The 13943-nt window shown below is 46.9% G+C and overlaps 1 protein-coding gene across 5 annotated transcripts in view; it reads left to right on the forward strand.

Moving 5' to 3' along the window:
* Positions 1 to 13943, forward strand: part of plekhh1 (pleckstrin homology, MyTH4 and FERM domain containing H1) — a 66526-nt gene that overhangs the window by 44154 nt on the left and 8429 nt on the right. For 4 of the 5 annotated variants that reach the window (XM_088356443.1, XM_088356446.1, XM_088356444.1 and 1 more), the window contains 8 exons: positions 5145 to 5225; positions 7099 to 8072; positions 11238 to 11402; positions 12580 to 12642; positions 12712 to 12861; positions 12946 to 13029; positions 13284 to 13365; positions 13436 to 13929. In XM_088356443.1, the coding sequence (XP_088212569.1) occupies positions 7998 to 8072; positions 11238 to 11402; positions 12580 to 12642; positions 12712 to 12861; positions 12946 to 13029; positions 13284 to 13365; positions 13436 to 13929 (1113 nt within the window). In that variant the 5' untranslated portion in view covers positions 5145 to 5225; positions 7099 to 7997. Of the gene's footprint in view, positions 1 to 5144; positions 5226 to 7098; positions 8073 to 11237; positions 11403 to 12579; positions 12643 to 12711; positions 12862 to 12945; positions 13030 to 13158; positions 13205 to 13283; positions 13366 to 13435; positions 13930 to 13943 lie in introns of those variants that run through there. The other variant, XM_088356447.1, reaches the window with a different exon arrangement.

Below are 13943 nucleotides of genomic sequence, written 5' to 3' on the forward strand. Positions count from 1 at the left end.
CTTTTTTGTGTCGCCAAAGAGGCCCGACTGTTGGGGGGCGGGGGGCCGGAAGGGATGCCCCCAAAGTAATGAAAGTCTATCGACAGCGCATCCACAAATCGTGCTTGGCTCCAATCCAATCTCGGAGCTCAATTTCCATCCTGTGAATACTTTGTTTGGGATTGGGCTGTAACATCTCAAATGTTCAAAATGTGACTCATTTCCGGCTGTACTTGAGCTCCTTGACTGCATGATTTGAACGCAGGCAAACAAAGAGACGAGTGTGAGTCAAAATGGCAACAGACCTCCGCTTTCACTTCCTTTGCCCTTGCGACATTGGTGGCCTTTAGTAACCTCTCGCTCACCTCACATCAAAACGTGGAAAAAAAAAAATCCAATCACCCTTCAAAGCAAATTTTGCATATTCTTATGTGCATTTAGTGAGGTAGTCTGGGACAAGCAAGAAAAAAAAAGATCTCGAACGTATATATATATATATTTTTGATTATTGTCCCCCCCCCCTCCTCGAAGCAGGTGCTAGGAGGATTCTTGAGGCACGCTGGTGGAATCATTTCAGGGCCGAATGATGGCAACCTTCAGGCACGCCTGTGCGTCCCTTCATGGAGTCTGTCAGATCAATATTTTCTATAGCAAGTGACTGGTCTCCCACCACTCCCATTTCCCTCTCCTCCTCAATAGGCCGATGCGTCCATACAAGTCTGGATCCTCACAGGGTTTCCATTGTCCCCTGATCTGGCCCTCTGCCAAGAACACAGCCAGAAAACTTTAGCGCCATCTCATCTTTTCTTTTGCTCAGCTCATCCCCTCCTTCCTTTTCTTCCTCACGCCTGCGGTTATTTACTCGCCATTGAGAGAGATCTGCAGAGGGAGGGGTGAGCGGTGTGTGCTTGCTGAATCACGAATGTTGAGCGGAGGTAGTTTTATAGTTGAGTGACAAGCATTCACACAGAACACAGCACATTCTGGGCACCAACTTTCAATTGTCAAAATAATTCCACGATCCGAAATAATGGGGGGGTGGGTAAATCCAACTCTATGTCACTGCTGTGCTTTGTTGCTGCCCCCAGTCCCTGTTATGTGTTTTCTTGGAGGACTGTTCCAGCCCTCATTTCACTGCAGCCTTCCATGTTCCTGGTGCCCACAGTCTCCATTTTGCTGCAACATAAAAAAAATCCCGGCCCAGGTTCACTCCCAAAGTGAAACTATCTTTTTATTATTTTTCTTAAAAAATGTCTGTCCATCCCGTCGTCAGCTCTGCTTCCCGGCTGCGCGGGGCGAGGTGTGTAAATCCCGGCCCCTCAGAGCGAGCGAGTGAGCGTCGGGCCCCGGAGAAAATAAATCTGTCCGGGGTTCACGGTGAGTTCAGCCAAGCCGCAACTCTCCCGCTCGCTCTCCTGTTCGCTTCGATCTCATCGCCGTCACTCGGCAGATCGCAAAATCTGACGCCGCTGATGTCTTCAACGACGCTTGCTCGAGTGATGTCATCGATAGCAAACGTGGGAAGCGAGTGGGATGGTCGCCTCTAGCATATGTTGTGAGTCTTCAGAGAGCCGTCCAGTTTCTCCTGGTTTGATTCAAGACCTAATCCAGAAACCAGAACACTTCCCTTCAACTCGAAGCAAGATTCAAATACAACTCAAAAGTTGCTAAAAGTCGTTGCTCAGTAATTTAGCGTCAACATTTTAACTGAACCTAGGATGGTGTCTGGTTGGCCTTCATTCTTGCTCCCTCAACTTCATGAGTTCTGGACCAGTTAAGTGGAATTAGATCATTTCCAGAAGTGGGTGGGAACATTCAAAAGTACATTCTTTTTAATAAAATGTCCTTTTTAAAACAAATCCGATTCGCTGTGAAATGCTGAAGTGAGGTAGAATGGGCGTGTCGAGGCTTGGCGGCTCGTTTCAGCTCTCAGGAGATGCTGTCATCATTGGTCATTTGCGATGATGCAAGTGTTGCTGGGAAAAAATATACGCACACAGGCCAAAAAAAACGTCCTGCCTCCCGTGAATGAGCAGCAAGAGGGTGTCTGACGGGTGGACAGTGTCATCGTGAGTGTGTTGACAAATCCTTGCCTCTGATCTGGCTGTTTATCAGGAATGGACAGATAGTTTTGAGAAGGAGGAGGAGGAGGAGGATAGACGGTCACTGAGTACTTCCAGACACTGGAAATTTCTCCCCAATCCAAAATGGACCCGAGTGCAAAAGGGGCGCGAGGCCCACCACGACAAACACAATCAAACAGGCTGGAGCCCATTTGCTAATCCAACCGGCGCTAATTTCACGTCGCATCCTCCGATGGTGAATGCCTGACTGTGTTGGGCCCGGCGTGGCCCCTTGACCCGCGTCATTCATCCCTGCCCTCCCCACGCAACAGGCCCCCCCTAATCAGCTCATTGGGAGCAGATCCATGGCACTGATGACAAGAGTCCGAGCCCGGATTGCGGCCCAAATGAGGTCTGAACAAAACGCTCTTCTTAAGCGATGGCCTTGGAGCAAATAACCCCCACCCAAACCCCCGAGTGAAAAGGTCAGGAGGTTGGTGACCCAAGGCGGGGGCGGTTAGGAGGTGTCCGAGGTGGAGAGGGCGGCGGAGGTCGAGATGGGGTAGAAGGGGGAGGGGATGGGGGGGGGGGGGGGGGGGGGGGTTGACGTCTCTGGTGACCCTGCTGGTGGGCCAGCTGAACAAACAGGCAAGAGGGGAACAAGGCCGGACTTGAGAAGCGCGAGCCGTGCAGGCCGCCTTTCAGAAGAGCCCGAACAGAACGACGCACATACCAGAGTGCCACTGAACCCACACACACGCGCACACACACAGTTGTAAACAAGCCTGCGGAGGAGTCGCACATGCGCGCGCAGAAAGTTCGGTGTCACAATGTTCTCACGGGGCCATCCGACGACATCCATCCAGTGTCAGAGAAGAATTGAAAGAACAAGACGTCCATTATTGTCATTCGTGACGACATCATCAAGCTTTAGCCTCCCTGAAAATTGACCATACGACAATATTTAAAGCTTTGTTGTTGTGAAAATTGCTTTTTCTGCATTTCACACCAGAAACAATTACGGGCCAAAAACAACTTTGTGACTTGTTTTGGAGCAAATACTGTCCCTCTGCATCGCCACAACCGAGCTCCACCAGACCCCTACCGACAGGGACTTCCTTCACTTGACAAGAAGAAGAAGAAGAAGGCCTCTTGTGGCCGTCTGTCTTCAATCAGCCCACCAAAACACGAGAAGCCCCCCCCCCCCCACCCACCCCAACCACCACCCTCCGCCCTTCTAATCCGCACCACATGGATGACAAAACCGGGAGGAATTACCGGGAAATGATTTGGACTGGAACTAAAGCTGTGCAGAAGCACGCACTCCAAGCTTTTTGCCCCCCCAACATCCATTGTTTGTCCATCTTCTAAGTCATCCACGCCGAGACCTGATACCTGGGCCCATTTGTCACTTGTGTTTACGTCTGGGACGGGGCGCTAACCCCCATGGGGGTGGGTGCGGGGTTGAGGGTGGGGCGGGGGTGACCGAGCCTCAGGAAACACAAGTTTTATCGCGTCCCTCAGAGAGTCAGCAGAATATTAATTTCAAGTCGGAGAACGACAACATAGCTCTGAATTTACACGATGTGTGCACCGTCTGGGCTGATATTGGAAAATCTGACGTGGGACATCATGAAATATTTTGAAAAGCTCTCAGGTGGCCGTTCGTCAACGGCATGAAATGTTTTAAAAAGCGCTCATGCTGAGCATTTCAAAATGTTTTCAAAAGCTCTCATGTAGGCTATAATTAAAAAATTAACACATTTATCTTGTGTTATTATTAAATGGAAAAACTAACATGGACATGATTTATTCATTCATTCATTCATTCATTCATTCATTCATTCATTCATTCATTCATTCATTCATTCATTCATGTATGTATTTATTTATTTATTTTAAAAGCTGGTTCTCGTGAGGACATTATTAAACAATTGAATGCTTCTGCGAGGGACATTATTAAACATTTAAATAAAACAATCTGAATTGTATTGGAAAAAAATAATGACAAAAATAAAATATAAATCCAAACTACAAGTATTCTTAGGAAATGTTCCTTCTTTCTGTTCAGCAAAACAAAAAAGTGCTAAATGTGTAGTTTCATTTCCAGTTCTGCAGTTCAAACTAAGTGAAAAGGAAGTCAAATGCGGGCCTCTGTCATCATCCTGGTTACGTGCTTATTGACAAGAGGCTGGTTGGGGTTGTGTTAAGAAAAGCCAGCGTTGCTTGTCTTGGACAGATGAGCCGGCAATGACCTCAAAACCATCACGAGCTGTGCAAGCATAACAAAAGTGGCGCCTGGAAGACACAAAGCCACAAAGTCTCAGTTGATTAGCGATGATGCTAACCGTGACTGCTGATTGCCTTTCGCGCAGAACAACCGCACCCGCGTGAAAGGGGCCACCAATGCAAAATGTTTGAAATTTCCAAATGAATTGAAATTTCCAGGTCGACTTTGTCCCACCACTTCCGACACAGACTTCGGCATGCATTCCAGCACAGTGGAGAACCAGATCAAAGTCTGTGTTTAGATATGTGTGTGTGTGTGTGTGTGTGTGTGTGTGTGTGTGTGTGTGTGTGTGTGTGTGTGTGTGTGTGTGTGTGTGTGTGTGTGTGTGTGTGTGTGTGTGTGTGTGTGTGTGTGTGTGTGTGGGCGGGGGGGGGGGGTGACCACCTCCACCTAAACACGGGGATCTCCTTACCACAAACAAAGAGGCTGCGGCGGAACAGGGGCTGTATTTGTCACGGAAAACATGTAACCTGGGCGGAAAACGTAGAGCCAAAAACATTCATTAACTCTTAATTACAAACTATGCTCACTTTTTATTTTTCAAAACAAGACACACACACACCGCCGGAGTGCACGTAACTTTGCCTGACATCATGGTCTGCCGGATAAAAAGTTTCTGAGTCTATGATTCAGGCTATATGCTAAGCTAATAACTTATTAACTAAAATTGTGACATTCTCTTCTCGCCCCACCATAAAACTAAAGAAAAAGCGTCTCATTTAAGTTACGTGTGACTCGTTAATGGCAACATGTGTTGATAATTTGAGATATAATAACTTGATAAAACATTTTGTGCATTGTGATTTTTTTAGCTGTTAACACGCAGAGGCTGACCTCCTTTGCGGGCCTCACCTGAGGAGTCCATCACAGAGCACAAGTGACTTCTAGTGGAAGTAAGGAGAACTACACCACGTTGTGACTTGGATTTATTTTTAGGGCTGTTGTTTGATGTTCAATAATGTGGAATTGTCATTTATTTCCTTCCAATTACGCTGAAATATTTAACATTTTTCCACCTTTTATTTTTAGGATTTTTGTTTTAGAATTGTCATTCCATGTTCCTCAAATTACCCGAACTATTTCATTTAATCATTTAGGGATTAACACAAAAAGACGGGCAGATGAAGTGCACTGATTCCTGGAACATAACCTCGAGATAAATGTGTGGTATACTAGACTGTATTTTGTTTTTAAACAACACAGTGCTATCCTTTTTTCAGAAAAACGCATACGTAAAAAAATTGGTGCACATCTGCGATCCAGATGTGTACCGTTCTACATGCTACCCGGCTCAGGATGTTTTGGATTCCTGTCCGGGGAACATGTGGGCCGGGCCGGATCGGCCTCCGTTGGGATCCCGAGCTGAAGATGTTTACCTCCCAGTGTTGAGGGGGGGGCTCGGGCACGTCCGCTGTCGCGCTAACTCAGGCCAGATGTGCAGGAGCTCAATCAGGTGGTGGGAGAAAAAAAAGAATTTTTTGTATGCGGCATTTGGACACTTCCAACCTGGGCACCTCTTTGATGGACTGCGAGCGCTCAGGATTAACTTAGACCTCCAAGTCTTTCTGGGGTAACATGGTTTCTGATCGCAGTTCTCACGAGAAACGTCCTACCGTTGACCCGCCTTGTCCACAGCTGGCCAAGTCCGAACTGATGTCTAGCGGACACCGTCTGCCACCTGCTCCTGCGAGTTCCTGGACCCTCTTGAGATGCTTTAACACACACATAACTGACACAGCACGGGGGGCCTCCATTGTCTTCCAATCAGTCTTGAGAACCAGGACGCCCTCCGAGCCTTCAGTCCGGTTGACCGGACAGCGAGGGGATATCGACTGACCGTGGGGGTGGGTGGAGGCTTTGATCATGACGGCCGTTGCTGAATGGGATGTGGCATAGGAGGGTGAGGGTCCGGCTGGGGGTCCTTTTTGGTTGCCACGCTGGTGAGAGTGCTGGATTGTCTTGGGCCCCTTCTGCCGCTTACCCTCACCAAAAGGTTGATGGCGAGGTTGCAACCTTTCGCCCACTTAGTCGATGGGGTGGGGGGGCTAGTTGTTAGTGCAGGCGTGGACAGAGGATGATCTAGGGAGGGGTTAATACAGGCCCAAATCATTCTTTAATATTGCCCATCTAATATTATACAAGATGAAAATATGTGACATATGTTTCTACATGTGTTGCGCCACTGTTTTTGTTCAAATATCTTCTGCTTATAGGGTTGTAACAGCTATGTGGTAGATTTAAACACACAACTTGTTCTTGACTGTTTTCTCTTTGGACAGAGGAAGTAAAAGATAAATGTTTCCTAAGGACATTTGTTTAAATGAGTTTATCAATAAGAAAACATGTTTTTATTACTTTACTACTTAGAAATTTACTTTTGTTTTGCAATTTGCTGAGACGGTTGACTGACATTTTTTTTTTCCAACTAGTTTTCAACGGTTAGTTTGTTCTGTTCATCTTGCTCTTTCTGCTCTGGCGGCCTCTGGTGCTCAACTTGAAAACGACGGATGTTTCCTATGTTGTCCAGTAGAGAGCAGCATGGGATAGAAGATAACTAAACACAGGATCATACTATAACGATAACTGAATTACTCAATATATTTGAAATGTATTTTCAATGATATCCAGTAGGATATTTGACAAGCACCCAGATGACTTTTTTGTTAAAAGTGTTTTATGGCATAAAAAAGGCCTGAGTGTTTCTTTCATCACCCCCCAAGCTAACAGGATTTGTTAACTCCCTTTTGCTTCTCTTTTCCCTTTCAGCTTCCTCCGTGTGTGGTCCACTTTGACAAGCAGCACCACAATAAAAAAAACGCAGCGAAGGTCAGCCTGCTTCCTCTCCTCCTCCTCATCTTTAGACAGCAAACTTGTGAGAGTCTCTTGGTGACACCACGTTTTTTTCCTTTATGGAAGGACACATGTAAAGGACATTAAAGGAGGTTCGCGTGTGTGTGCACGTATGTTTGTGTGTGCACGTATGTGTGTGTATGTATGTGTGTGTGTGTGTGTGTGTGTGTATAACTCATGGTGAGTTGTGGTTGTGTGTGAATCAAGCTTCTGACAGAAGCGTCGCAGGCAGATGCTTAAATCACAAAGTCCACCAAGCAATGACTGCTGAGCCGACCGATATATGAACACAAATGGTGCAGCAACACATTCAACATGACAGTTCTCACAGTCACATTCTTCATCCTTGGTGAGCCGATACTGATGCATCGATACTGTACAGATGCGCATGTGCAGTCGGCGGCGTTAACCTACATAACGTCGCACGGGTAATTGCGTTGAACTGTAACCGTCCGCGGTTTGCGGGTGAAACAAAGTGTGTGTTTACATCCCGTGGGAGCAGCCAGCCTCTCATGCAATATCCTAGAGTGGGAGGGGAGGGGCCAAGACCGAGAAGAAGAGGGTGAGGGGTGACTCCTTGCAGAAACCTGATGCCGCTTCGGGCCCTTTAAAGGAGGAAGATGGTCCTCTCATTGAAGGCCGGGAGGAGCGTGTGTGTGTGTGTGTGTGTGTGTGTGTGTGTGTGTGTGTGTGTGTGTGTGTGTGTGTGTGCGCGTGTGTGTGTGTGACTGCATGATGTGTGCTTGCATGCGGCGGGCTCACACAGTCAGCAGAGCACGGCCAGGCAGGAGCTGTTTCAGTAAGAAGAAGAATGAATGAATGAGTGGACGAAGGAGATCGCTGTGGATGCCGTGAGCGTGGCCCTGTGGGTGGAGTCGACCAGCAATAAGGTAAAAAAAAATAACAGGAAAGAAATATTTTCTCGCAGGTCAGTTTGCTACCGGTGTGTTGCACATGTTCAGTGTTTATTTCTTGTGGCCGTGGAAATAGGAGTTCAGAACTTGTGGACAGATTCTTCGTGCGCTTATTGTAGCGTTTTATTGTTTTTCGATGCAGCACGCCCCAATAAAACAAGATTATTTTCTTAAAAGACTAAAATTAAAGGAAGAGAAAAAAGTGTGTGAAAGGTGGTCCGAGGTGTGTGTTTATACCTCACAAGAGAGGAATGTCAAGGGGCCAGTAGGTTTTTGGCCAAAGCCTGTCATTATTAACCTAGAAAGAGATGCATGCTGGGAAAGGTGCAACGAGCGGCAGGTCACGGAGGTGATGGAACAGATAAGACAAACGGGAAGAAATAGAATATACTCAGTATTTTTTAATGGGTTGCGTACTAATAATTGGTCGTGAAATTAAACAACAAGCCTTAAGATAAGTTTCATTCATTCCTGTTTATTTCTTAAATCATTTTTCTTCATTAAAACTCTGAATGTCAATAATCCGTTCCGGCCCGACAACAAACAGCAAATTTTTTTTATTGTGATTTATATTTTGTGAATATTTGTCACTTTTTGGACAAATCCAAATATATACTGTATATATCATCATGAAAAAAAATGAAAAGCATCTAAACGTTTTCACTTTTCCGCATTTCATCTTACAATCTTCTCAAAAACAATCTGACTTTGTTTTGTCCCTTGGAGGCCAAAATGTAGTTTTGCACGTGTGCCGTGGTGACCCACATCTGCAGCCTCCGAGGCCTCGGGCGGGATAGGGGGCGATGCGAGGCGGGATGTGGGAACGTCTGCTGGGGATGATGTCATCTCCAGCAACTAATTACTGACATCAGTGCAGCTGCAAGCTCGGCAGCGTGTCGTCGCTTGTGCGTGTGTACAGGCGTGTCTGTTTTAAATAAGTGTGTGTCTATTGTCACATTTTCTGCCTTTTTACGGATTGTTGGGAATTTGTCAGCCAAGTTAGCATCTCAGTGCATGGACAGAATTAGCTGCTAATTCTCCGTTATTATTTTGACCTCTTTTCTGGAACTCCAATCTGTCTGGCTGGCTGCAGCCATCCGAGGCAACCTCCTCCTGTGGATCCTCCCATCCTCTCTGGGTGGCCCGACGCAAATCCAGATCCCTGGAAGCTCAAACGTAAAGTGTACACCAACTCGAGTATTGTAGCACGCACGCGTGTCAAATGTTTGTTGATACACGGCACAGTCGGCAAAAGCGACGCTCCTCGACTCACTTCCAAGGTGGCCTTTGGGGCAGCTCAGCTTGACTTTTCCACTCAATGGAAAGTTTACTCTGGCTTTTGGCTCAAGTTGCGACACCCTTGCGATTTCTCAGGCCATTTGTTTTCCTGACCTGGCATGTTGTCGTCGAGGATGTCCAACGTGGCAAATGGGGCCTTCTGTGACGTGACAACCTTTGTAATCCAAGATGTGTTGTTTTTGTTGTCAGATTTATTTTTTATTTTTTTATCAAAAAATGGTTTCAACTGGAGACATCTCAGTTTACTACCCAACCAAACAAATATCATATTGTTGATTCAACGAAAGCACACAACTTTGCGTTAGAAATGCCCTTGCTAGCCCTTATACCAGTGGTGTAAATAGAAGAATGATCAGCTGCTGACTCTAAAGTTGAGTAAATATAAAGATGAGAAGTTGGTTGTCGTCTGTTTGTGAATTTTCCTAAACTTCGCTGGACTGTATACGCTCAAGAACGATTAGTTTTCCGTTCCTTCCCAAGTGCACGGCTTTACGTCAAAGCCGCCAGCCAGTCGAGCACCAAGTGGTCATCTCGGGTCCAAAAGCCTCCGCATGCATAAGTTCTGTAATTTGTACGGCCAAAGCCTGCATTTACGAGCGGGCTAATTGCAGGGAGCACTTTCGACCGCCGGACTTTGAACGTCTCGTCTGTCGCACTCGCTTTTCTGTCTGTTACTGCTTAACTTTTCTTTCGTTTTCGCCACGTTTGGCTTTGTCATGCTTTGTTTTATATTGAGGTTGAAGTTTGGTTGCCATGCCTATAATGAGTAGACCCACAAAAAAGTCTCCAGAAGCCATGCCTGAAAAAAATAACAGGGACACAGCCATTTTGCATTGAAGTCGCAATTTTTACAGAGTCCAACATATAAAGGCTTCTTCTAAAATCAAAGTCAGCCCTTGAATTCTGTTTCACAAAGCATCATGAAATCCGGTAGCCATGTCTATTACGAAAACATGCACAAAATAGCCTCCGGAAGCGCTATCTTGCTAGCTTGCTATAGCTAGCTCAGATTTGTCGCTAGCTAGGTAACCATACTTCACGTTGCTAAGTGAACAAAAAGTCTTCATTCTGATATCACAAAAGGGCTTAAACCTTCTCAACTGGCTTCCTTCATGTGTCCTTCTCTTTGAGGTAAAACAAAAACAAGTGAAGTGCCCCATCAGTTTCCTGCTCCAAGGCCTTTGTCCATTCATCCTCAAACATTCTTGCCTCTTTTCTCTGTGCCCCCACACCCCCACTTGCCCTCTTATGGGACTGTCATGCAGAAAGACACCATTGTGCCAGACCGGAGCAGCATCCAGTTTCAGCCCTGCCTTGTAATTAAGAAGGGATTGCATGTGGAAGGGAGGTTTGGGGGTTAGTAGGCAGAGCTGACCCGCTTTGGCCTGGGAGCCAGTGAAGCCGGCTCCCCCCGCTGACACAACCTCCCCGCTGAGGTTTTGTGTGTGGCCAAGCGAGGCGAGGGAATGGAAAGAAAGTTTCGAGCTTCACTCTATCCAGCTGTTTTGTTCGTTTGCGCTCGTTTCCCGTGTGGCGTGTGTCACAGGGAGGAAGTTTTTCAAATTTATCCGCCACACTTTTTTTTTGCTCGCTGAATCACCAGGATGGAAGTGAAATGACTCTAGTCTTGGAAATGAAAACAGACTCCAAGTGTCCCGTGACTCCACCCAAGGAGGTCTGCGAAAAACGGCATCTTGCGCAATACAAACAGACCGAATGACCTGAAAAAAAAGTCAACTGTCATAAACAGCAATGAGGGCAGTGGCTCCTCTCGCCAGTTCTTCACCATAACCGCCACCTTGCACAATAGAAATAAACACAGCTCTCGCAATCTCGTTTCAGTCCGAGAAAATCGTGGACATGGCTGACGTGATGGAGAGCGGCAGCGGCGGCGGTGTCGCAGGAGCTCCCAGCGTGGATTGGCAGAAGCGCTGCGCAGCTCTGGAGATGCAGCTGCTGAGGTTCCGGATCCAAGCCGGGAAAATCCGGGAGCTGCTGGGCGAGAAGGTACAAGAGACAGAAAGACTTCTAGGCTTGTATTTGGATGGAATTATGTTAATAAATGTAACAAAAACTATTTGCAAGCTAAGATGTTATTTTCTGAACTATAGTAATGTATACATTTGAGATGAACCCCAAAATAGCATGTATGACATTAATCCACAGATGAAAGAAACTTAGTCTGGCTCAACTTGAAGCCTTTTTTGTTTTTCCGTCACGAGCAAGTCCAAACGGCGCACAGACCGCAGCAGCGCTTTTAATTGTGCACAAGGAAACGCTTAAAGCGCCTGAGTCAGCGATCAACTCAGCTAAACGCGCAGCGTCCGGTCATGGTGTCTCACCGGAGGTTGGCTGCACGCTTTTAATATTCAACATCTGAGTCATGGTGGTGCTTCACCTCGAAAGTCAGGTGGAGAATACCAGCAAGTAAAACGCTGACTAAGAGAAATGCAAACTTAGCCCAGCTTGTATATTTAGTCGTCCTCTCTATTTTTATTTTACTTCATCAATGTTAAAAAAAAAATGCGATTCCAATGTGTGCGTGTGGTGGTCTGCTGAGTGACGACCGTTGTGCCATGTTATTGCTTTTTTCTTCATCTTCATCTGGTCTCTGTTGCCAAGTTAGGAGTGTTTTACACATTGACCCACTTTGGTGTGGAAAAAAAAGCGAGCTTAAGAGTGAGAGTGAAAAAAGAAAATGTGACATGGAGTTTATCTCCCTAGTGAGCAAGGCAGAAGGCCATGTGAGGAGTTCACTGAATAGAATGATGACATTCTCGCAGACACATACACACACACGCGCCGTAATTTGACTTTTATTTATGTATATATATAAAAAATACACAACTTCCACGAGGATACATGACTGTAGTATATTTTGTGTTGGACAGTGAAGTATGACATAGTAGTGTGTGATATAGTTTGTGTGTCTGGAGCGTGTGTTTGTGTGTTACAAAAAACAGTTAAACACTTAAGTTTGCACTCTGATCAGCAGCAGTCACGTAGCAGAACATCTCCGTCAGGCAACAATATACGATTAATTATTGATGAGGTCATTTTCACGTCTGTTGAACTTTCCCACACGCTTCCCAGTGGAGAGAAAGAGGGTGGGGGGGGAATCGTGCTGGGTTTCTACCCCTGACGCGTGAAACCACGGTAACGGACTCTTTTGTCTCGTTGACAGATGCAGGAGCTGGAGCAGCGGGCGATCGAGGCCGACCAACGAGCAGAGAGCGCCGAGAAACAGGTAGGGCATCTTTTAACGAGCTTTTCAAAACAACTCGCAAATTTATTTCAACTATCTCGGCTATCTCAGATCCAATCCATGGAAGAAAAGCTCAAATCGGCAAACATCCATAGCTGCGAGTCCGAAAGCTTAGTGTACAGGAAGTACCAAGACCTGATGGCCCGGGTCCAAGAAAAAGATGCCACCATCAAGAGATTAGAGATCCAGCTGGAAAAGCAGGTCTTGGAGCCTCCCCAAGGAGCCGTGCTTCTCAAACCGAGGTCAACGCGTCCACGCGTAATGTCATGTTTTCTCTTTCTCCAGATCTTAGTCAGAGCCCAGGAGGCCAAAATAATTGAGGAGAAGGCAGCCAAGATTAAAGACTGGGTGAAGATGAAGCTCCAAGAGGTAAGCAAGAATGGCAGAGTCCCGCTCTGGACATGAGATGTCGAGTTCTAAAGGCCCTGTTTTACAACGATTCCAAAAACCGCTGCTAAGTTGGCATCAGATGGAAATGGAAGTGTTAGGGGAGACCACTGGGAGCGGGTCTAAGTTGTGGCACAGATGATGTAATGCCATTCAGGTGAATTTCATGGAAGTGCTTTGCTGCTTATTTTTTGTAACTGAATAATGTTTTTTTGCACGATGTGTTTTCTCTCCAGATGGAGCAAGAGAACCAACACCTTAAACAGGCCAAGTCGAAGCAGACGGAGCAGATCGCGTTGCTGCAAGACAAACTACAAGGTCGGCAAAGAGATCTCACCCCTTGTCTTGTTTTGCCTGCAAAGTTGACGAGCGTCGTGTTGTCCCTCAGCTCTTTTAGAGAAAACGCCCACCAGTCCCACCGGATCCCCAAAGTCTCAGCTCAGACTCGCACCTAAAAGCCCAGCGGTGCCTCGCTCGCCCTCCACCAACAACCCCTTTCCCAATCCCGCCCAGTCGGGCGCCAGCATGACCTTACCCAAGATCCGGACACCACTCACCCCCAGGGACAGCATACAGCTGGTGAAGAAGCATTTGAGCCAGCCGCAGCACAGCCTGGATCGACTCCATCAGCTGGTCAGCATCGACATTATGACGCCCTCGTCCACTTGCTCCACCCTCACCACCAGCGCGTCGCCCGTCTCCCAGCCAGTCGAGGAAACGGACATTGATGACACGCTCCTGGACAGCATGGACGGTGTGGTAGAAGGATCCGAATCAGAGCATGACGGTGTCCCCCTTGTGGGTCTCGCAGAGGAACTGGAGAGACTGGATCCTGATGTTGTGAAACCACCGACGCCTCCCTTGCGTCGCTTCCCTTCCTGGGTAGGCAGATTGGT

The sequence above is a fragment of the Syngnathus floridae genome, chromosome 16, assembly GCF_059516105.1.
Source record: "Syngnathus floridae isolate MCC-2025c chromosome 16, RoL_Sflo_1.0, whole genome shotgun sequence".
NCBI classification, from domain to species: domain Eukaryota; kingdom Metazoa; phylum Chordata; class Actinopteri; order Syngnathiformes; family Syngnathidae; genus Syngnathus; species Syngnathus floridae.